General features: G+C 41.6%; 3 protein-coding genes across 7 annotated transcripts in view; 2 read left to right on the top strand and 1 right to left on the bottom strand.

Moving 5' to 3' along the window:
- Nucleotides 1-20,920, bottom strand: part of LNX2 (ligand of numb-protein X 2) — a 66,295-nt gene extending 45,375 nt beyond the window's left edge. For 2 of the 5 annotated variants that reach the window (XM_033104462.1, XM_033104464.1), the window contains exons 1-2: nucleotides 20,791-20,920; nucleotides 9,674-9,736 (exon numbers count right to left, since the gene is read on the bottom strand). The gene's annotated coding sequence lies outside the window, so the exon portion shown is untranslated. Of the gene's footprint in view, nucleotides 1-9,673; nucleotides 9,737-20,724 lie in introns of all 5 variants that reach the window. The other 3 variants (XM_033104463.1, XM_033104465.1, XM_033104466.1) reach the window with 2 other exon arrangements.
- Nucleotides 20,921-22,273: 1,353 nt separating this feature from the next.
- POLR1D (RNA polymerase I and III subunit D) lies at nucleotides 22,274-23,934 on the top strand. Its single transcript, XM_033104802.1, has 2 exons — nucleotides 22,274-22,410; nucleotides 23,360-23,934. Exons 1-2 carry the CDS (start codon nucleotides 22,385-22,387, stop codon nucleotides 23,733-23,735), a joined length of 402 nt encoding a protein of 133 aa, XP_032960693.1. The 5' UTR covers nucleotides 22,274-22,384; the 3' UTR covers nucleotides 23,736-23,934.
- LOC117021560 (protein POLR1D) overlaps nucleotides 22,280-25,208 on the top strand; it is a 40,160-nt gene continuing 37,231 nt past the window's right edge. The window contains exon 1 of the mRNA XM_033104803.1: nucleotides 22,280-22,410. Coding sequence (XP_032960694.1) covers nucleotides 22,385-22,410 — 26 coding nt within the window. The 5' untranslated portion in view covers nucleotides 22,280-22,384. The remainder of the gene's footprint in view (nucleotides 22,411-25,208) is intronic.

Genomic DNA, 25,208 nt, shown 5'->3' on the forward strand with positions numbered 1-25,208 from the left:
GTGCAAATATACATAGAACAGTAAGAATACGTGACACATCATTAGAACAGCATAACAAGGAGGTTGAAAGGAAGCTTTCCTGAGAATGTGATGTTTTCACCAAGATATGAGGAGGGTCAAGGAAATGGAAAGAAAGTTCATCAGAGAGCGTAAGGAAAAGCTGGGAAGTCTACAGGGATAAGATTAATTCACAAAGCGCCATGGGCGATGCTAAGGATTTGGGTCTTTAGCCTGTAAACAAAGAGAAGCTTTTGAAGGATTTTAAGAAGGAGAAAGACAGGATGAGATCTGTATTTCTAAAACTTATTCTGGATATACTGTGAAACAAGAATTAAAGAGAAGTTTGAATGAAGGGGAGGAGTCCAGTCGAAAAGCCAATTAGAATAGTCCAAGAGGAAACAATAACTGAACTAGGGCAGTGGCAATGTGCAGGCAGAGATCTGAGAGATTAATAAGAGAAGATGAATTAGATATGGGGGTTCGGGGCGGTGAGAGAGAAAAGACTTGTCCAGAGTAAGTCGCAGGCTCTCCGCTTATAAAATAGACAGTGGGCAGTGCCCTCCACTAGGGTTTGGCGGAGGAGGTGTAAAGAGTTGGGGTTTGAACACGATGTACCTGTCGAGACTTGCATCCAAATAGGGGTACCCCCATCTAGGGATGAGAGAACAGGTTGGACTGGGGATACCTATCTGGGAGCTATTAGTATACGAGGAAACTGAGGCTATGAGAAGTAGGTGTGAGGTCATCTAGGGAGATAGCATAGGGTAAGAAAAGGGATAGGGACCAGTAAATGTCAATATTTTCTGATTTCAGAGTCTGGATTGTATTTTTGTAACAATAATCACTCAATGTGGATTTTTAAATACAGCAAGAGTAACCTATAAGAATACACTCGCACTGACTGCCTCTCTAGATTTATCTTGATCTTAAACTTGCCCATCTGAATCTTTTGCTAAAGAAACAGGAGCAGAACAATTATTAGGCAGATAAGGACCAGAGAATCCTAAATTACGTTATACTTACAAGATTGAGATAATATAAAAGAGCCACAAATGTGAAACTATTTGGGGGACCGGAGGGTTTTCCTTCATTGCTTGATAAAACACGTATCTGGTTGTTTCAAAGATACCATAACGTGTCCAAAATCAAACCCAAGATGATTTCTACCAAAACTTGGTCCTTCTCTGGTGAATGGGATCACTAGCACTCACAATCCAGGGACATAAGCCAGAAACTGAGCAGTAACCTTTCATAATGCGCTCTTCCTCACCTTGCAGATCTAATCTATGACGAAGTCCTACCAATTTTTCTGCGTAATTTTGTTCTGACTCAACGCTTCAAGTTTTATTTCTTACCCACAGTCCTCATGCTTTCACTTCTCCACTCCACAGATTTTCTATTGCTTCCTTGAAAGTGTCACGCCCTGTTTCGACTCAAGACCTTTGCAAATATTCTGTCAGCCTGGAATACTCTTTTCCACTGGCCTCTCGTAGGTAACTTTTTCTCATTTTTCAAATTATGATTTCTTCAGCAAAACAAAAGACCTTCCGTAAGAGCACCAGGACGAGGGCAGGTCTCTTTCCTGTGGACGTAGAACACCCTGTGTGTTTCCCCCAGCACTTATCACAGCAGTTGCTTACGCCCTTACGTAATGTCTGTCTCTGCCCCTGGACTGGAAGCGCGGTGAGGTGAGCGCTGGGCCTGGGCTCTGCTCGGCATCACAGCCCCAGCGCCACGCGCACTGCCTATCACCTCGGGCATGAGCCATCGTATCTTTACATACATCCTGACTTCTAAATTACTGCTCAAGGACTCGGCATCTATAAAGCAGAGAAAGAATTTAGGCTGGTCTCTGACTCCGAGCCTGAGCTCGCACTGACTGCCTCTCTAGGTCGAGGCAAGAGGGGCCTGGTTGACAAGGAGGAACCAGGAGGGAGCAAGGCTCTAGATCAGCACTGACCAACAGAAATATAATGTGCAGTGTGTATAATTGAGAACTTCTAGAAGCCACATTAAGAAAAGAAAAAAGAAATGGGTACTATAACTTAAATATGTTATTCAATTCAATATATACAAAATTAACACCAAGTAATCAGTATTTTACAAATTGTTAATGCGGTATCTCACATTCTTTATTTCATACTAAGTCTTGGAAATTAGTGTGTATTTCATACTTACAGAATATCTCAGCTAGGACTAGCCACATTTCAAATGCTCACAAACCACATAGAGCCCGTGGCTACTGCCCTGGACAGCATAGGTATTGATACCTATAGCTATAGGAGGAGGAAAAGGATATTTCACAGGAATAAGACAGTCTCTCCCTGCAAAGAACTTACAACCTGACCAGCAGATACAACGACCATTGTACAAGCAAAATACATGTGACACAGAGGCGTAACCTAACTTAACTGTAGAATCACTCAGTGAGTAATGAGACCCTTAACCAGTGGTACTGCTACATACGGGTGAGTATCTTTGCGTAGGATTCTACCAGCTGCACATGATAGAATGCCCGACTGAAACTTGCTTAAGTGAAAAACTAGAAAGGGGTGACTGGACTCAGGGTTTTTTCTGCCACCTCTGCTTCCTCTGAATTGGGTTCGTGCTCAGGCTGTTACGTGGCAGCTGGTCCCCAGCAGTGTTGGGGTCATATAGTCATAGCCCTTGTTCAGCAACCCCAGTAATGCCAACAAGAGCCCGGAACTACATCTTCCTACCTCTGATGGCTTGACTTAGGTCACGTAGCCATCCTACGTGACCTAGCCAGGGCCATGTCCTGGGTTACTTGAGTCCACTTCCCCAGAAGCACACAGACAAAAGTAGAGAAAAAGCGGATTCCCCAAAAAAGGAAATTAGGGGCTGGAAGGGAGGTGAATGGTCGCAGGGCACCAACAACAAAATGTCTACTACTTTAATTTCTTCTCATTCCCAAGCACCACTCTGAGTGTTAAACACTATCACGCTGGTCCTTTTGTAGCAGCCTACGGATCCTCCGTCTGCAGGGAGGAATCCATAGGTGCCCTGGTCCTAAGCGTCCAGTCAATCACACACGTGGATTATTTTCACCTAAGTATATGACCTTACTACTTCACTTCCTCCTCAGACAGACTGAACAGTCCTAAAGTTCATTTCCAACATGTAACTATCCTCTCTCAATTCTGCCTACCCACTGTTACTAAATGTGAGACACTACACTAATTGCTTTACAAGCATGATTTCATTTCATCTTTCCAACAAACCCTATAAAGTCGTTGCCATCACCATTTCATAGAGAAGGAAAATAAGGCTCAGAGGGGTTAAAAGAGCAGGCTGGACGTCACGAAGATGGGAGGCAAAATCTGCTCCACCTCGTTTCAAAGTCCATCTTCAGGGTACCTGAAATTGGGAAATTTCCACCATTCCCTCCCTCCAACATTAAAGAAAAAAAACAAAAAAGGCATTATTACAAGCAACATGCAAAACAATCCCAGAGAAAGCACACGATTTTTAACAATCCGTCTGAAGACACGGCCATTCACTCCTATTCTTAGCAAAAAAAAAAAAAAAGTGAAAACGGTGATGACAGCCCAAAGACAGACAAGTGTACTAATGAGCTAGAATGATACTTCTCTACACTCTGACTTCTCACATAATGCTGTGATTTAGTATAATGAACAGTAAAGATAAATTCTCAGAAATTCTCAGACAGCCACAAGTTCACACGTGAAATCAGGATGCAGATCATTGAAGCAAAGAGAAACAAAGTTTAGAAGATAATAACTCATGCACGAACAGGTAGGCCATAAAAAGTTCCATTCTCAATAAACAGTTTTCAATCACTTATTACGAAAATTTTCAAAGTTTTGCATTTTTACAGTGAATGCTTGTATCTTACACGTCTAGCACTAACATCTGATATACTTGCTTTATCACATATCCACCTATCCTTCCCTCCATTTTGTCTTTTCAGGCACTTCAAAGTATCCTGCATAATCAGCACACTTCTCTTTAACTAGTACAGCGTGCAAATCATTACTTGAAGTTCAATATTTGTTTACATTTTTCTTTTGAGGCAAAATTCAAATACAAAAAACTGCACAAACCTTAGGTGTATATTCTTTGAGTTTTTGATAAATGCATACACCTATGTAACACAAATTTCTATTAAGATACAGAACACAATCATCACCCCAGAAAGTCCCCTCACGTCCCCTCCAACCACTGTTCTGACTTTTTTCTATCACAGATCAGTTGTGCCTATTCTAGAATGTTACATACATGGAAACAAAGAGTATGTACTCATTTGTGCAAGGCTTCTTTTACTCAGCATGACTTGAGGTTCATCCACGCGGCGTGTGTTAGGAGCCTGTTTCTGTCCACTGCACAGCAGGATCTCATGTTCCTTACTGATGGACAACGGGGCTATTTCCAGCTCTTGGTGATTATGAATAAAAGATTATATGAACATTGTTGTACATGCCTTTCTATGAACATATGTGTTCACTTCCCTTAAGTAAATACCTAAGAGTGGAAAGGTGGGGGCGTAGGATAGATATACGCTTCATTAGTTTTATACAAACCCATCAGGCCCTTCCCAAAGTGGTTGTACCATTTTATGTTCCCACCAAGAATATATGAGTCTCGGATGTTCTACATCCTCCTAACATTTGATGTTGTCAGTCTTGTTCATTTTAGCCGTTGTGTTATAAGTGATTAACATTTTAATGACTTTTGAAATGCAATATTTATAAGAAGATTATTCTGGCAGAACAACTGAGAGGTACATAAAATATAGGGCAACATTAAGAAAAATTACAATATTACAAATAAATTATATATGTAACTTTTATATAAGCTTTTCTTCTACTTTCTAGAAGTCACATGATTGAACCTATACTTTCATAGAGTGTCTTACGAAACAATTATGCTGACAAATAGCACTGTTACTTAAGAAACTGGTGTCAAAAGACTAACTTTTCTTACTCTTGATAACATCTTTTACTACTTGATAACATCAACAATTTATGGCTCACTTAACAATCCGTAACTTGGAATCAATAGTATGAACTGAACATTTGTTTAACAGAATACTGTCAAAGTCTCCCTTTAAAACAGAATTCCTGTTTTCTATACCAAAAGAATTTCTTCCCCTTCCCCAACATAATTCTGCTTTGGAATTGTAGTTAATGTCTTTCAGTTAAGTTCTAGGGGAACAAGAATAGCCACTGACACCATCCCTTAAAATAAAAATAAAAAACACACCTTGGGACAACTGTAATATTTGAATTAGCTTGTAAAAGTAGCAGGACCGTCTTAGAGCTGAGAGCAAACCACTGGATGTGCCGTGACCACTTCCAGTAGGGTATGCCTATGGCATCAATGCCATTACAGAACAGGGGCAGGTGACTATCCAAATTAGTAAACTGCCATTGATCTGCTGATAACAAAGAAATACTAAAGCGGCAGGTCCCATACCCAGCGGCAGTGCGGGCACAGGTGACGCTGGGGCACCTGCCCGCCCTCTCTCCTCATGCCTGTCCCTGACTTGCTCATATACACCGAAGACAGCCAACTCCTACACAGCTATTTTAAATTGTCATTGTATACGAATGCCAGCAATGGGACACAAAGTTCTAAGAAATGCTTCCTGCTTAGCCTAATGGCCCTACACTTTACAGTGATAGATAAACTTTAATCTGGTGAAAGAAAACGACTGCAACTAATGGTACCCCCCACCAGAGCGGATGCCCGACTGCGATTTTAACACACACACTTATCAGTGCCACTCTTCAAAGCATCAATTGTTTTTCTTGTTTTCTGAAACGATTTTCTTACTAAAAAATCACGTATTTACATAAAACAATCACAGTGAACTCCTGTCCTCCGCGTGCCATGCGCTGGTGCCCCCGACGAGGGCAGCGAGTGAAGCCCGCCGAGTGGCAGAAGGCGGGCTGAGCACTACCCGGGGCACACGCTCGCCAGGGCCACCCGAAGCGGAAGGTGTTCGGCCAAACGAACTGTTTTCTTGACGTTGGTCTCTCTTTCTGCCCTTTATTCCATGTTTGGGTTACAATCTGATCCGTATGACTACAGAAGCTGTGCACGTAATAGTGCTGAAAACGAAGAAGTAGCCCCCACACTTTAAATGCAAGCTTTACTGTGTAGGCTGCCGTAGCCCCAAGGAAACGGGCTAAAGAATAAACAAGAGAGTGAAGGAAGCCCTCTGACACTAGGAAAGGCATCACCGATCTCACTGCAGACTCAGAGGTCAGCCCACACTCCTGAATGGGAGCAGGAACTATGGGGGGGACACGGGGTGACTGTGGTAGAAGCCATTACACATTTTGGTCTTACGCCTGCTTGTCTATTTTCCAGGTTTTCTGTGAATATCTGTTATCAAGTGTTCTACCGTGTAACTATTTCCATAATATAAAAAGTGAAATTTCTATTATTCCACAAAGAAACATTTTAAGAAAGAAAAAGAAAACCTACAGCTCAAAGGGTTGATACGAAGAACACTTCAGCTAAGAAGACGTCAGTCTTTCTTTTTTATAGCAACCCATTTTCTTATGCTTGCTTCTAAATTGCTACTTTTTAATCAAATTTTAATGGGGGGGGGGACCTACCTTGTCTGAAAACACCATAAAAATAAATACACAGAACCATGGAGGTAAACAGCTCACTAGGTAAGTATCATTACGAGAAGGTTTTGATATAACAAAATCAGAATCCTTGCTGATAGCCCGTGAGAAAAGTCAAGGTACATATACTTTTTCAGGTGGCATCTCTACAAACAAAGAGGAACTACTCTTAAACCCCTTTACCCTTTCAAACATTCCACCACTTAAGCTCTAAGACCACTAACCGAAATTAAACACACGAGAAATTGAAGCAGTGTATAAAGAATACAGCCACTCCTTTCTCCAGGTATAACAGGCAGATATGGAGGGTGGATGGTAAGTAGGCCGGCAGAGGGATAGATACAGCAAACAATCCCTTCAGGCTTTATGATTAAAACCATGGTTTCAATAAAATCAGTCAACTGCTTTATTAACAAAACAATCCCACTGAGTTTTTCTAAAAAATCATTTCACTATGAGTCCTAGAAAATGACTGCCTTTTATACTAGAAACCTATCTCTTTGTTGATCAACTATGTGGTTTAAACTAAAATAATCTTTAAAGTCCCTTTTAGTAAGAAGAAAGAAAATAATTATGATTCGATCAGAACTTCATCTTTTCATAGAAACAACTCAGTAAAGAGTAATGACTTTTAGATCAAATAGGTCTGATTTCCAATCATAGGTAATTACTGTACCTTGTCCAAATTGTATATTACCTCTGAAACTTTTTGAACTCCAGTTTCCTTAAATGCAAAATACTGACCTCACGGGATTACTGTAACAATTAATTGCTGAATGAAACTTGAAGCTCCTAGCAGAGTGACAACCATGGAGTAGTCACTCAAATGGTAGTTATTACAATGCTTCATATTGGCAGTTCTACAATTCTGCCCATTTACATTTCACAACCAAAGGAAGGCAGTGTAACAGTGAAAATATTAAATCCTTCTAGGGTGATACTCATAAATTAGTCAAAACAATTTATTTTCCCCCCTCCACATCTAACATATTCTAATTGAATTCAAGGAAAAGACTGGCTTTCCCCCTCCCTGTTTTAGAATAAAATGGATGCACTCAACACTTTTCAAAACGTAAGACATTCTCAGAGTGCGTGCTACAAACATTAATATTGTAAAGGTACAATCCACAGAACTGACGAATGCTGTAAAATACACCAAGACATTTCCACTTAGCAAGCAGACTTGTTAAACAAGCAATTTTTAATTCAGCACAATTTGTACTATAATATTCCCTAATAACTAAGCTTTTTAGCAAAATCTAAACTGTACCAAACAGATATCCTTCCATGGTACTATATTTGCTAGATTAAAGGAATCTCATAAATGTTCCATTTTCTCTTAAGTTATCATAATGATGACTAAATTGATTTTTATTATGTTTAGCATTCTGTTTAAAAAGGAAAAAGCAACAGAGCTATGATTTATAATTTTTTTAAAAAGTGCAAATAATCATTTTGCCCAGTCATATCCAGAAGAGAAAAACCTCTGCATGGTAATATTCACATGTTTTTCAAGAGATAAACACTTTTTTTTTAAGGTAACGTAATTCAGGTGAGATCAGCAAACAAGTTAAAATGTGACTAACTTAAATATCAAAAAAACTAGCAAATTACACAAATTTTTGAGCTAATTCAGATCAAGGTACAAAATACAACGTGTTTAAAAATACCTCTTTCTATAGGTATACACGTGAGTTTATATGCACAAAATATGCCTAGAAGGATATATACAAAAAACTCCTAACAGCAGTCAACTCTAGAGAAACTGGGTGGCTGGGGTAGCCGGGTGGGAGTGAGACTTGTTTTTCATTATCTATTGTACAGACCGTCTCTGTGTATGAGAGTACATCACTGAGGGAGCAGACAAAACGAAATAAAGTAGGAAGTAGAAAGCAACCAAGTTTGGTTCCTATGTATGTGATTAAAATTAGAAATCAAAACAAACAAGAAGTCCTCATCAAAAATAGAAACAATTTAGGGAGCACTAAAAATGAAGTCTATGCCTAAGAAAATGCTTTTTCTTCATTGCTTCCCCTCTGTGTTTCAAAACTACATAAGTCAAACACACGCCTAAATATTGTATTTATCGGCAAAGTGACTTCATACCATAAAAAAGGGGAGAAGTGCAGTTACTGCTGCACAATAAGATCTTTTTGTAACACACACATAGTTTATACCTACTCTGTGCAAACGCATTGCAATGCTCAGTGTTCGAACACATTTCTAAGAATCAGTTTAACATACAGCTGTAATGACACCAGCACAGATATGGACAACTGTGCTTTCTTGAAAGTATGTACTTCCGCTACCGCTGCATAAGGGAAATCTGCTATTGCATTCTTTGTTTCTAAAAATGCACCACAGCGTCAACTGATGAGTCACGGGTCACACTCCAAATTCTTATGTACTAAAGAAAGCAGGACATTTAAGTCTTACACATCAATTGTAAAGACTGTCAAATCAGCTAAGTTGTAAGTCAAGAGGTCTTTATAAGGTGACATGATGACAGTTTTGCAAAGACACATGAGAAACTTCAAAATAAAACTGCAAATTCCACAAGGATTGATAGAATGAGAAGCTGAAAGGATTTTCTATGTGCCTTGTTTCCCTTAATTCCTTCCTACTTTTGCTATTTAGCCATTTCTCTTGGAGAAATCTCCAAGAGAAAGTACAAAAGGGCAAGAAACAGAGATGACACTGTTTGTTTCTTTTTGGCAGCATTAGTTAAAAGTTTTCCTGGGGAAGACAAACTAATAGCTGAAAGGAAACCTGGGGACCAGCTGTGGATTTAATCACCAGTATAACAGACTGGAGATCTGACCACACCATCTTATTTGCTTCCTAGTGCTGCTCATTAGACTTTTCATTAATTTGCTTACCTGTTTATTACCTCTCCGCCTGCACCGCAGCTTGTAAACTCCCTAAGAACAGGGGTCCGTCTTGTCTAGTTCATTGCTGCTATATTCTCACTATCTAGAACCGTGCCCAGCACGATGTAGAGAATCAATAAACATCCAGTGGGGAGAAAAGATACATAATCGTGTACTTACCTATCTCAGGTCCTGCACAATCACAAATATGCTGAAATTTGTTCACCTGAGACTATTCTTCACCTGTAATTTATAATAATTATTATTAAATTTTGCCTTGCCACAAGACTCTATGCTTAAATTCTACCATTTAAATATCATATTTGTAGCTAACTATAGCAATTGTAATGAAACTGGAAACTGACTAGATTCAATTTCTGAGAACAAGAACTTCTGTAACTCAGTTTCATATCCCAAATATCTAGACTGATACACAGTACAGAATAATCAAATATTTGTTGAGTAAATGAATTATGTTAAAAGAATTACAACTGGTGGGATTATTAGTAATTTTTATCTATTTTTGCATAGTTTAGGCCTTCCTAAATGTTCTATATTTAGCATGTATTACTTCCATAATTTGAAAAAATACAATGTTATATATAAAAAAGAAACCACATGTACCCTTATGTTCTCAAGTACTGGGTAATATATACAATAAAATAAATCAAATAGATGTGTTACTTGCTTCTCAGGAGTTATCAAATAGAAAAATATTATCTAAAATACAGATGTTAATTACTTTAAAATTGAATTAAATATGTTATTTTAAGAACATTAAGCTTTACCTTCCAGAAAGATAGCCTTCCATAAATCCTAGTATATACTTACAGAATAATTTGTTTTATTATTAACAGAACAATTTTCTTTTCAGAAGTTTCAAGAAACCAAAAGAGCAATTCTTTATGAAGACATGAAGAATACTGTATTATGAATAAACATTTACAGAACTACTTAATGGTCCATTTTGCTTTCTTCCAGCACCAAGTTTGATTTACTGCCTCTGGCAACTGCAAACTATAAAGGAAATTCAGTCATACTTAGAAAGTCTAAAATCAGACTGAGCAATTGCATAACATGCAAACCTTTTATAAGAAAAAAAGTTAATAAATACACATTAGTTGAACGTTGACTTGTTTCAATCAAATTGATGTTTAAAGGTACGCAGACTTTATCATCTTTCTAGATCCAGCAAAATGGATTCATTAAAAAAATATCAGACCTTTCTGTAAATAGCCATACTGTTAAAAAAAATCCAGACTAACAGAACAAAATCCTGAAAAAATTTTTAATGTTATTTATTATATACTGTCTAAGGTAGAAAAATCATTCAAATGTACTGATAAAGGTACTCTATATACCTGGAAAAAGGATAGATCAGAGAGCCAGAAAAATTATATCTATTTTTAACAAACTCTGAAATTAGTCTATTGAAGTAGCAATTAATGTATCCCATCTAAAATGAAAGCCCAAAGCCTAAAATAAGAGAAATTAATGAGGTTAATAAATATTTCATATGAGATCTAATTGCTATGGATACTTCTGAAATCTCACTACACGGCCCTGGCCATGTCTTACAAGGCATGCTCGGCAACTCTGCCCGCGTGGTCACATACTTAGGATAGAGGCACAGGATGAACCATATTGCACTCTGATACCTGGCTTCTTCCCCAATCGCTTTGTTTTTCAGCTTCAGCTACCCCTAGACTATTGATTGTTTCCATAGAGGTGTCTCTCAACTATAAGAAACAAAAAGGACAGAAAAACTCACATGATGATATACTATTAAGCACCATTTGAGAACTGTGTCCTAGACTAACAACTATCATCAATCCCTCCAAATTAGAATGATTCCACATACTTCAGACTTTTCCCTCTTCTTTCCATAAGGTCTCAAAAAAATGTTCAAACTATTTTGTTTCTACCCTTATCTTACACCACATTCAAAAACTGACCCAAAATGGATTAAAGATCTAAAACATAGGACTTGAAATTACAAAACTCTTAGAAGAAAATATAGGGGAGAAGCTTCATGACAGTGGATTTGGCAAAGACTTCTTGGATATGACACCAAAAGCAGAGGCAACAAAAGTAAAAATAGACAAATAGGACTATATCAAACTTAAAAACTTCTGCACATCAAAAGGACACAATCAACAAAGTGCAAAGGCAACCTACGGAATGGTAGAAAATATTTGCAAATAATATATCTGATAAGGAGTTCATATGCAGAATACATAAAGAACTCCTACAAATCAACAACAAAAATCAAATAACCCAATTTCAAAACAGGTCAATGACTTAAAACAACATTCTCCAAAGATGATATACAAATGGCCAACAAGCACAACCAGAAGATGTTCAACATCACCAATCATCAGAGAAATGCAAATCAAAACCACAATGTGACATCACCTCACACCTGTTAGGATGGCCACTGTAAAAAGAAAAAAAAAACAAAAAACCCGAAAACAAAACAAAACAGAAAGTAACAAGCATTAGTGAGGATGTGGAGAAATTGGAACCCTTGTGTAACATTGGTGAGATTATGAAATAATGTAGCTGCTGTGGAAAACACTGCAGGGGTTCTCAAGAAATTAAAAATAGGACACCATTATGATACAGCAATCCCCCTTCTGACTTTCGATTATAATCAAAAGAATTTAAAGCAGGGTCCCAAAGAGATTTGCACACCCATGTTCACTGCAGCACTATTTGCAAGAGCCAAGAGGTCGAAACAACCCAAACATCCATCAAGGGATGAATGGATAAACAAAATGTGGTATAGACATACAATGAAATATTATTCAGCCTTAAAAAGGATGTCACATGCTACAACATGGATGAACCTTGAGGCCATTACACAAAGTGAAATAAGGCAGTCATAAAAAGACAAGCACTGTATGATTTCACTTGCATGAGGCATCCAAAGTAATCAAATCCATAAAAACAGAAAGTAGAACGGTGGTTGCCAGGGGCTGCGGGAAGAGGGAAATGGAGAGCTGTTGATTAGGAGGTGTAGAGTTTCAGGTTTGCAGGAAGAAAACGTGGAGATCGGATGCACAACAATCTGAATGTACTTAACACCACTGAACTGTACACTTGAGAATGGTTAAGATGATACATTTTATGTTTTTACCACAATAAAAAAACAGAAGCAAGGTAAAATATTTTTGTTAATTATTATTTTGGTAACATTCCTTTTATTTTAACCACTGAAAATTTAGCATCTGCAATTGGCATACACTGTAAAATGTAACCAGATTTCAAATATAAAAAATGTCAAATATCTTATTAATAATTTTATATTGATTGGATGTTGATACATTTTGAATATATCGCTCTAACTAAAATATAACATTAAGTTACAAAAATATTTTGATGTGCTTCAAGAACAATAACTTGAGGGGAATATGGGGTCCATGGAGCTTTGTTGCATAAGGTTTAAGACTGGTGCGTCTTTATAGGCTGATGTGAAAAGCCAGTAGGGAGAAGGGGGCTGAATACAGAAGGAAGTTAGTTAACTGAAGCTTCTCCTGAAGGAGACTCTGCAGGGTGAGATGAAGGGCAGCTGTGGAAAAGGGAGCCTTCAGCAGATCTGAGCCGGACGTAGGGAAGGTGAGGGGGGAGGCACAGAAATCGGAGAACTCCAAGCAGACCGTGAGGAAGTGCCCTGATCCTCGGCAGATGCAGACGTGAGGGTCGGATACAAGGGTCTGTACGTGATAAAGGTTTGGAAGGAAGAATCCATGAGGAGCGAGGACCAAAACCCATGTGAGGACCGCGAGACCTACGTGACCATGGCCCCATCTGCCTCCCTGACGTCTCCCACCATCTTCTCACCTCCCTCAGAGTGCCATCCACCGCTGCCAGCTTCCTCTGAGGGCTCACCTGTGTGGCACCTACTCAGCCAGGTATCTGTTCAAAGACAACTTCCTCAGGAAAGGCTTCAGCGCCACCCTGCTCCACAGAGACTAGGTTCGTTCCCCTCCTCGTACCCCCAGACAACACCCTATGCCAGCGTTGTCCAACAGAAACAGAATGTGAGTCACGCATGTCATTTTAAATGCTCTAGGAGCCATATGCAAAAAAATAAAAGGAAACTAGTGAATGATTTTTCATATTTTATTTAACCCAATATATCCAGAATATTTTCATTTCAACATTATAATCAACATAAAAATTATTAATGAGATATTCTACCTTTTGGGGGTCCTAAGTCTTCAAACTCTGGCGGGTACTTTACACGCTAGGACATCTCGGTGAGGACTAACCAGCCACACTGCCACCCAGCCGTGTGCACGAGTGCCTGTACCGGACACAGCCCCACACTTTCTTCAAAGCACTACCGTATTTTCTAACTATAATGGGTGCTATCGTTTGATGAATGTCCATCTCCGCTAGACTGTAAGCGCTATGAGGATACTCCAGGATTCTTAGCTCAGGGCCAGAGCACTCAGTAGATGCCAAATAAACATTTACTAGTTGATTGAGTGAGGGTGGGGGGAGGGTTGTTGGAGAGACAACTACCTGCATTGAGGGCCGGCTTTTTTTTTTTTTTTTTAAGATTTTTATTGGGGAAGGGGAACAGGACTTTATTGGGGAACAGTGTGTACTTCCAGGGCTTTATTCCAAGTCAAGTTGTTGCCCTTTCAGTCTTAGTTGTGGAGGGCGTAGCTCAGCTCCAGGTCCAGTTGCTGTTGTTAGTTGCAGGGGGCACAGCCCACCATCCCTTGCGGGAGTTGAACCGGCAACCTTGTGGTTGAGAGCCCACTGGCCCATGTGGGAATCGAACTAGCAGCCTTCGGAGTTAGGAGCATGGAGCTCCAACCGCCTGAGCCACTGGGCCGAGGGCTGGCCTTTTAATGGTATTACTAAAGCAACTCAGGGAGAGAAGCAGAGTTCATGGGGATGTTTTCTGGCAGGCACAGCACAAAAACAAGTTCAAGAGAGGCAAAGGTGCCAGCGAAAGTGCTTAGCAATGGACCCCAAACTGGCCAAGGAAGACCTCAAGGCCAATAAATGTTAATCCGACAGGGAACGGGAGGTAGGATGGAATGAAAGGATTGGTAAAATGTCTTTGTTAAGAGGAAGGACATTGAAATATACAATGTAGGTTTGAGGGAGATGGAAGGACAGGAGGCTGTGGTCAGAGAACGGATATACTCGCATAAATTTTAAGATTTCTATTGTGGAAAAAGCAGGGGCATGTTAAATTATAGTGAAAGTGAAGGTCACTGGAGTGGAGGAGCTAAGATACTACCATGTTTGCCTGAAAATAAGACCTAGCTGGACAATCAGCTCTAAAGTGTCTTTTGGAGCAAAAGTTAATATATAATATAATATAATAAATTACATTTATTATATTATACCCAGTCTTATACTATAGTAAAATAAGACTGGGTCTTATATTAATTTTTGCTCCAAAAGACGCATCCAAGCTGATTTTCTGGCTAGGTCTTATTTTCAGGGAAACACGGTAGAAGTCAAGGGTATTAGTCACCCTGTTGCAAATGATTAACTCCTTGACTGAATGTCTTTTTAAGATTTTAAGTTCCACAAAGACAGACAATCTTTTGTGTTTCACATAGCCCAATGTGGATCACACCACAAATGCTTAGGACTCGGTGAATGTAAGAAAGTAGAAAGTCAAAGTTCAAACATTAAAATCATGTAATAAAGTGGAAATGGTCACTGCAAAATAATGAAGTAAGTAAGATGTAAGTGAAGGATTCCAATTGATTTGTTCAATGATTATTCATGCAGTTTCACTAACAGTATTAAGAATGCTGATAAAGCGTGAATCTTTAAGATTGGGAGCCAAAATCCCAGTGGGGGAATGGTGGGGGTAAGGAAGGAGTGGAAATAGTTTCCAGACTTTACTTTTATCCATGAAACAAAGTAATGGCTGACAGAGCGTTTGGAAGCTTTATTACAGCCAAATATCCCTTATTTTACGTAAGATATAGGTCCTCATAACTTGATTATAAACATTTTTGCAATGGCCTCCATTACATACTTTGGGACAATTTTTTATTTAAAAGAACTCTAAGATTACCCTTTCAATTAAGAAAAAAATGAAAACCTCATGTTTTACATATGAAAGTGGTATGCTTTTAAGTGGACACATGGTTGTTTAGAATATATATATATATATATATATATATATATATATATATATATAAGCACATATACAGGTGTGCCAAAAGAGTGTATACAAGTGGATACTTTGGTCAACGTTGCTCAAGCAGTAGTTCGCCGTAATCAGAAATGTCTGGACGCTGATGGGAACCACTTTGAGCACCTCTTGTAATTGTTGAAGTCAAATGTGACTTGTACTCATCTTTGGTTATCAGTATATATTGAGTATTACAATTTTAATACAGTTTTCCTTTCTTAAAATGTGTATACATTTTTTTGGCACCCTCTGTATACACTATATATACTATAGTACACTTGTATATATATTGTATATAGTTATACTTTTACTTATCCGTAGCCTATTTTCTGCATTTGTTTCTATTTCTAATTTCTCATACCCAATCCAATTTTGAGAAAAAAGTCACTTCCCCCCCATAATTTCTCCATTGAGGGATTCTGATTGTCAGAAACAATAGCCCTAATCTCGGGCCTGGGAAGGTAAAGATGTGAAGTATGCTTAAACCCTCTCTGCCCAGAACACTGCTCTGCTGCTATCTTTTCAGCTTTTCTTATCAAGACTTCAGAGACTGCACTGGAGTTGGGCTAATAACCAAGAGGGGACAAAGTTACAACACGGCTGTTGTCAGTTAACTGCACAAAGCACTATCCTACACAAGTCTGTCCCACCCTACCACACCCCACAGCTATCACAGTAAAATGTGAAAAAGGAAGGAATCATGCAAGTAATTACAGCAGCTGGCACTGAAATCACTGACTCATAATAGCCATACATTCTGCCACAGCTCGCGCAGCTTCCTATAAGTTAAGTCCATTAATCACTCTCCGCTTCCTTGCTGGCTCAATTCGGTCTTGTCTTCTTTGTTCCAAAGATCTGGAGAAGTCTGTGGGCCAACACAGATCAAAGCCAATGGATCCAATGAATTCATGCATCTATTAATATTTATAGTTCTAACTACTTGGAGGTTGGTTCTTCAGGGAGCAAAACAGATATGACCCCTGCTCTTATGAAGCATACATTCTAAAGTACAGAACCTACAGTACGTTTAAAAGTCTCTTTAAAAGCATACTAACTGGATGACAATTATCATAATGAGCACTTGCTTTTTAAAAAATTCCTCTTAATAACTTCTCATTATACTAATACACAAAATAGCCATTTCCTCTAATTCCAACCAACCAAAAACTTACATAATGACAGATTTTTTCTACTATTTTGTACTTTCTGAGGGAAAGAGACATATGCGAGGAAAGCTAAAAGGGATTTATTTATTTGGTAAAAATCCCAGATCCCACAACAGCGTCATTTTAGGCCTGGCCAAGTCTTCTACAACTACCTATAATTCTACATGCAAGATATACGAGTGTCTTTTAACACATATGCGTATATACACATACATATACAAGTCTTACATGCAGAACTATACAGATATATCCATGTGTGTGATATATATATTTTATATTTTTAAAATTTTTATTCAACCAACACTGCTTCCTAAGTAGAGTGGAATCTATGAAATGAGACCTTTGTTTCTTCTAGAAACCTTGTTGGATTCTGATATAGGAAGGTGGACCTGGAGTGAACTTCAGCCCCTTAAGCAGGGAAAAATTAAATGGCTCTGCATAATAAAATTAAAAAAGATTTGGATTCAGGGCGGGGGTAGGGGGGTCACTCAGAAAGGAGAGAAAGAAGAGAAGGAGACGGGCCCAGAACCAACCAGGTTATATGAGCCTGGACTTCCCCTGTGACGGTGGCCAAAATGCATTTTAAAGATAGAGATGCCCAATATTCAGCATCAACATTCCTGGCACTGCTGCCGCATAAACCTCTCCTCTGCCTCCCGTTCTCCAAATCTTCTGTAAACACACACACACAAAAGTGCTAGGCGAACTGTTTTCTTTTCTAGTCCTTCCCTAGCTCCTGGTGGACACATCTGGCCAACAACTTCATCAAAGACATCTCAACCACCCATTAGGACCTCACTGGGTTGGTCCAAAACTAATTACCTTCCCTTCCCCACTCCTACCAGCAATTGTTTGTAACTGCTCCTTCTCATATCTTCTAACATTCCATGAGCTCACTAATGTCGTCATCACTAAAGGGAACAACTAATATTTACTGAGCACTGGTAACGTGCTCTGTGCTCTGCCAAGGGTATTATGTGCCTGCTTTCGTTTGATCCTCAAACCCTACTAGACAGATAGTGTGATCATTTTCTAAACATTAGGAAGCCAAAGCTCAGTCAGAAGAGCAATTCTAAGAGTAAGTGATGGAATTCGACCCCTGATCTGACTCCACAGCAAGCTTAACTAGCACACACCGATGCCTCCAGTCAAAAACCTGGAATCGTTTGTCTCTCATTAATCATATCTAGTCACTTACCTAGTCCAACCAATTATACTTCTAAATGCCACATCATTTCTACTTCCACTGCCTTCACACAGAATAACAACTCGCATCTACCAGGTCCTTACTATGTGCCAGACACTATTCTAAGCAAAAACATGTTTTTCTAAGTTTTATTCCCCAAACCCTATGTAATAAAGAACCTAAGGAAAAAAGAGGTCACATAGTGAGTGACAGAACCAGATTCAAACTCAAATAAGGTGACCTGAGAAGCCTGAACACTTAACCCTTACAGCATAACAGCTCCTACCTTGTCTCCCTACCTCCCCCCTGGACCCCCACCATCCTCCAGACTGCTGCAGATATCTTTTTGGAAAACGCAACTGTTATCGTGCCATTCTCCTGATTAGAATGAGCTCAGTATCACTGGCTGAATAAAGTCCAATTTTCTTAATTTGGCATTACAAAATCCTTCATGCTTCTGTTGAAGTCAGTTCAATAAACATTTGAGCATCTACTGTAAGCAAGGCAAAGAGCTAGGTAAGTGCCCTGAAATGAATAACACAGCAGCCCTCGACTATGATTCCAACCCCAGACACTGGACTTCAGCCAGAGTAACTATAATCTCATAATGCAACACCCTCCATGCCAGTCCCCCACATTTTGCCAGAATGCACCTGGCAAAATCCCACACCAATTTGAGGCGTCAGTGCCTGTGTGAGGCCTTTTCTAACACACTCCAAGCAGACATGCTCCCTCTCTTAAATTGCCACTGCACTTTGTTCAAATTACTTTCAAGTAGCCGTAGCCAGTGGAACAGAGGTATGGATGGATCAGCTTCCAGTGGGACTGTGACAACTCAGGGGAAGAGCTGACTGCTGCCAGAAACGCCTGGCATGCAGTCAGCTCTCTACCAATTGCTGAATGAATTAAAAATGAAAAATGTCTAACCTGATGAGAAGAGGAGAGACAATATACAGAATTAGGAATGTTAACACACAGGGGGGCCAAATTAAAAGTAGTGTTATTCTACCTTGGTTCCGATTTGCCCTACATTTTACCCTTAGGGGAAAACTCACATGTGTAACTTGGACAAACTAAAAAGGCAAAACTTTGTTATTCGTGGCTCAACAAAGCTTTGACAAGCCAAAAAGGATATCAGATCAAACAAAGTCCATTTTCCAAAGAGGTGTGGAGATGGGAATCAAATCTATCAAAGTAAATAAAATTGATCTACTAAGATCCAACTTCATCAATGCTGTGTCACAATACACTGTAAGAAAAAAAAAAAAAAAACCTGTCCTGGATGAAGGCTAATTTACAAATATGAGCTATGATCAAAAGATACGGTGAATATTTAAATTAAGAAAATTTATTACAGTAAAAGACACATTGCCATTAATTCCCCTCAAAATACTACCCCTCACTTCAAATACACTTATCCCATCATTCTTGTCACTTTCTGGAAGTCCTCTTTCATGAGTATCTTTATTTCATCGTCCATCATGACAACGCTCTGTCACACTTCGCTTCTGGCACGGCAATTTCTATCAAATAAACACATAACAGTGTGTCCTCATCCACCTTATTCCCCGGATCTGGCACTGTGCGACTTCTGGCTCTTCCCCAAAGTCAAAATGACCCTGAAAGGTAAACGTTTTGAATCAATTCAGGACAACGAGGCAGCCACAACAGCGCAACTAAAGACACTTACGAAAGAGGACTTCCAGAAATGCTTCAGAAAGTGGAAAAACGATGGGATGAGTGTGTTCAAAGAGACGGGGATTGATGGCAATGTGTCTTTTACTGATTTTTTTTTTAATTTAAACATTCACCATATATTTTGATCACACCTGGTAGGTACTACTGCGGCAAGAATGGAAAGTTCTTACAGTGAAGACAGTTCCCATAAACCGGAGCTCACAACTGTCTCTTGCACTGTCACTGCTTTTCACTCAACTTTGTTTCTGGTTCCTATGATTTAAAAATATCTATACAGAAACATCTATACAGTTAAGCCCGTGTGTGAGTGTACTGTAGCTCCTGCAAGGTACAGACGTCTTGATTCATAGCCTTAGATGTAAAACTGAAATAGCGAGAAAAACACTACATACAGCCAAAAGTCCTTCGCCTAAAACATGACATAAAGCTTCGCAAAGCGAGTGATGTATTTCCTGAATGGTGCTTTGTGTGCAACTGCTTCCAAATCAAGCTCCATATTTTAAATCCCCATCCCCCCAAAAGTCAAATCTCTCTCCCACCCTCTCTAGCCTAAAGGGAAAGGTGAGATTTACAGGCAACAGTTGGCTGGGATGGAGGGTATGATCTCTCCCCATTCCTTTCTAGGCGAACAAGATGCAATGTAAGGCAGCTACTCACAGTCTCACGACAACATACACACAGGAAATAAAAAACAACTCATCCCCACCTCTCCCTTCCTTTAAAAAAAAAGTCAAACGATGCAAAGATCAGCAACACGGCCGCCAGAACCACCAAATGGTAACAGTCGGGGGCCGCCCGCCTCTCCCAGGCGCCTGCCGGGCGGCGAGCACTGGGCGCAGAGCAGCCGGTCCCTTCCTCCCCGGACAAGCGCGGCCAGCCCACCACACCCCGGCTTCCCCCGCAGCCCCAACAAGCGGGGAGGAGAGTCGCAAAGGAAGGCTGCGGCGCCGCTCCCACCGCCTCCCGGGCTCGAAGCTGCCCCACACCCCACCGACGCCCGCACCTGAGGCGGCTGCCGGGGACCCAGCGGGAAGGCGCGGAGCGAGGCGGGCCAGGCAAAGTTACTCACTGGGAAAGAGAAGCTGCCCCAGGCGCGCAGCGGCTCCCGGCGCCGCAGCCCAGAGTCAGCTCCGCTCTCCGCGGCCCGCTGAGGGAGCCCGGAGCAAGGCGGCCTCGGCTCCGCCGGGAATCGCCGCCGCCGCCGCCGCCGCCGCGGATTTCCTGGCAAGAAGCAAACTCTGGCCAAGACTTCACTTCTCAACCGCCCCTGCTGCCTTCCAGGGGGCGAGCGCCAGGGCCCAGCCGCCCAACCCGACACGCACCTGGACCAATCGGCGGCGGCACGGGGCGGGGAGAGGGCGTGTCAGAGAGCGGCTCCGCCTATCCGAGGGCTCAGGGGGCGGGCCTGGCCGGGACCGTCATTCCCGGGTTAGAGTGAGCCCACTCCGCCCCGCGCCACCTGCCCTCCCCCACCGGCTCCCCGCTGGGCTCGCCAGCTAACCCTGCCGAAGACAGGCTCCAGAAGTGTCTCTGGGCTCTCCGCTGACAGCCGCCAAGAGCGTAGAACAGCCGGGAGAGGCAGTGAACATCTAGGGGAATAGGGGGAGAACAGGTGGCAGGAAAGCAGAAATGTAGGTGTGCTGGGCGAGAGGACAGCTGGGGTAGGGTGGTAGGGACGGGGGTTGACCAGGGAGAGGGGAACTGGGAAGCAAGAAAGGGAGGAAAAGGTTATTAGCGAAGAATACCCGTGGGGACGGAGAGAGGAGAGGTCGAAGGAAGAAGGGGGCGGAGAGCGAGTCTGGGTGGAAAGGTTGCGGAGGCGGGGGCAGAGACAACAAAGGTGAGAGGGAAGTTTCGCAGGTGAGTAGGTGGAAGAAGCCAAAAGGGCAAAGGGAAAAGGAAGTCCAAATCGAGGGAGGACGTACTCTGGGGGTAGAAAAGATCCTAGGAAAGGATGGGAGGGAAAAGTTTCCTTCCAAACTCTCACTCCTCCGGCAAAAGATAGACAAACATTTGTCGTTTGACCCAGCTGAGATGTGCAAAGATTCCCCGATGAGACAAATACCTTCTTAAACCCATCCTATTATGTTGTGAAATTCAAGGTGTATTGATCAACTACAGTTTAAGTTTGTCGTCCCATAAAAACCCCCGAGGGTTGGGGTCCCGCCTGGGAATAGCATCGTCCCCCTTGGGCCTAGCAGCAAGCCAAGAGGTCCAGTTATGGCCCTAAGAAGGGTGATTTGGAGAGGAAGGTAGGGCCCGCCCCCTTCGCCACCACCTGGGTGAGGTAAAGTGCCAAGAGCTGAGCTCAGGCGCCCACAGGCCCGTCTGGGCCTCGGGGTGGGGCAGGAGCCCGACCCCACATCTGCCCGCTAGCTCTGCGGGCGGACTTGCTCTAGGAGTGCCAGGTGAGCCGCTCAGGCCTCGCCACAGCCGTCCTCGCGCAGGGGCGGGGTTTGTGGGCGGAGGCTCCGAGCGGAGCCTCCACGCCCCGCCCAGTAGACGGGCCTTGCGGCGCGGCTGTGGCTCCTCCTCCCTCCTTCCGTCCTCGGCTCCTTCCGTCGGTAGTCCCTTCCTTCCTGCTTCACTCGCACGTTTCGCGGTATGGGGCAGAGCCTCTCGTTCGCCAGCACCACCTGAGGATCCCGGAAGCTGCCCCAGCGATGGAAGAGGACCAGGAACTGGAGAGGTAACTGCCGAGGAGGCGGGCGGGCATGCGGGAGGAGCGGGCCGCGCCCTGCACCGGAGCCGGTAGCCGAGAGGCCCGCGGCCGGCCGGGGCCTCAGCCTCCGCGATCGGGCCTGGCATCGAGGGCCTGACTGGGAGGGCAAGGGACGATAGAAAAGTGGGCGCCTGGGCGGAAGAGGGGGCCCCGATTGGGAAAAGAGGGGAGAAGAGAAGGATGTGTTTGAATTGAGACGCTCAGGACACTAGATACCAAGGAGGGAAGATTAGTGGTGAGACCAGAGTTAAGTCTCCAAACTGCCCATCCCCGGATTAGAACAGCAAGAGTAAATCAAGCGCACGTAAAATCACGCGCCAGGCCACTGTCCCCGAGTGATGGTATTGGTGCGTTTAGTCAGGCCCAAGTTCCTGTAACTGGCCCAAGTCCCTCCTCTGTGCAGACTGCTAACTAATAAAGCTACTCTGTGCACTGAATTCTCTTCCTGCCTCCTGCTTGATTGACTCTTCTCAGTGCGTTCTAGTTTCCTTAGCTCCTGCAAAACGGAAGCTGTAGTTGGGCCTGCACGTGATCAGCTGTAGTCTCTATTTTTATAATCTGTGTTTTTCTACGCCTTTCAACTCCCTTTTCATCCTCTAGCAGTGCCATCCTATTCTAATTCTCTCCTTTCTTTGGATTCTACCAAAAGAACATGTTAGCAAACATTTAAGTTTGTGTTATAAGGAGATTCCCCTGTAGCCATGTGGACGGTCAAATGAAATAGGGAGAAACTGGAGGCAATAAATTAAATATTTATTGATAGAATATGTGGAGGCAGGAAAATAAGGGGTTAATGCTAAATAGTTCTATGTAACTGGAAGTGCGTTAGAAGTGTTGCAGTGGTGAAATAGTAAATGAAGCTAGTTACGAAACCATACTCAGTATGATCTCATTTTTATAAAAAATATGTGTGTAGAAAAATATCTGGATTGAAGACCTCAATGGCTGAAGGCGAGAGGAAGACAGCCCTGGAAATGGTCCAGGCAGCTGGAACAGATAGACACTGTGTGACATTTGTATTACACGAGGAGGACCATACCCTAGGAAATTCTCTTCGTTACATGATCATGAAGAACCCGGAAGTGGAATTTTGTGGTTACACTACAACCCATCCTTCAGAGAGTAAAATTAATTTACGCATTCAGACTCGAGGTGCTCTTCCAGCTGTTGAACCATTTCAGAGAGGCCTGAATGAGCTCATGAATGTCTGCCAACATGTGCTTGACAAGTTTGAGGCAAGCATAAAGGAATATAAGGACCAGAAAGCATGCAGAAATGAATCCACTTTCTAGTCCCTTATTCACACTGTGCAGGGAGTAACGTCTTCTATGATATTCTCTTCGTGAGCTTGTAAAACCCAGAAGTAGAAGTTTGTGATTACAACATGGTCTGTCCTTCAGAAAGTTTGATTCTAGCTATTAACCCATTTCAGCTGTTGGAATCCCCACAAGAATCTTTGTATTCTTCTAATAAATTCCCTCTTTAAACTAATTTGAGTGGTTTCTGTTCCTTGGTCCTCATGGTTGATTGTTTTAGGGATTTTAATTTTTATTTTTTTAATTTTTAATTGAGTGAGCATTGAAAGTGAGGAAATTGAGAAAGTCAGGGACCTAGACAAGCACTTTTATCAAGAGAAGTAAAAGGAATATTCATTCATGGCTATGATTGGGGAAAAGGAGAGATGCAGTAGAGTATGACTCCAGATAGACTGTGGTTTAAAAATAAAGAAGGAAAGAAATGGGGGCAGGGAGGATTTGGTGGATGCCTTTTAGTATTAATGAGAGAATTCATCCTTTGCTATGATTGGTAGATGGGATAAGGGTGGGGATACTTTAAACGAATTGTGAGAATTCTGGTTTCATTTGAGAATTTTAGGTAGTATCAGGCTCCATCTTTGTGATATTATTTATAGGCTAGATACCAGTTTACAGCTCTAATTTCAAGACACTAATAAAATACTTAGAAATGAGCTAAGTAGGTCAAGAAAGTTTAGTGATATTATAGTGGTGGATAACTCGGATGACTAGATAACATTTTCAGTCCTTCGGTAGCTATCTAAACATAGCCCAGGGTTTCATAGGAAGCAATACTTGAGAGAAGGTAAGGACGAGAAGGAAAATTCCACGTGGGAAAAATGATTTTTTGAGGAAAATTTAAAATACTGAATCTTCACATCTAAGTGAAATTAAGTGAATCACATGTAAGAGCTGTTCTGTTTACCTCTTCAACTTTGTCTCATACCTATCCTGCCCCAAATTGACTCTTTAATTCACCTAAATACCTGTCAAACTTTGAACCTGAGTACCGCACCCCCAGTGCTCCGATTTGGGCCTTTGTTTATGCTAGTTTCTCTTTCTGGAGCACTTATTTTCACCAAAGTCTAAGAACTTACATGTTAGACTCGCCCCCCTAGTTTGGGTACTTGTATGTGCTTTCATTATACTGTTTCCTGGTCTTGGATTTCCTATGAGATTGTTGGTGTGCTTATGTTGCCGGTCCATTATACTAACTTGCAGCACAATGCCTGATAGGTAGCGAGTGGATCATTAGTAAATACCAGATTAATCCATGTAGGTCATTGTGGCGTGTAGCCTCTTATTCACTCACATCAGACCTCTCCTGCTGGCCTGCCACAGAGCCTGCCTGTCGTACACTCAGTCAACTTCTTTAGATAAATATATTCTGTATTGAGTCCCTGGTATATACCAGGCCCTGGGACAGGTATGCTAGTAGATGAGACACAGGTCTTATTCTCATGAAGCATA

The sequence above is a fragment of the Rhinolophus ferrumequinum genome, chromosome 4 (genome assembly GCF_004115265.2).
Source record: "Rhinolophus ferrumequinum isolate MPI-CBG mRhiFer1 chromosome 4, mRhiFer1_v1.p, whole genome shotgun sequence".
Classification (NCBI taxonomy): domain Eukaryota; kingdom Metazoa; phylum Chordata; class Mammalia; order Chiroptera; family Rhinolophidae; genus Rhinolophus; species Rhinolophus ferrumequinum.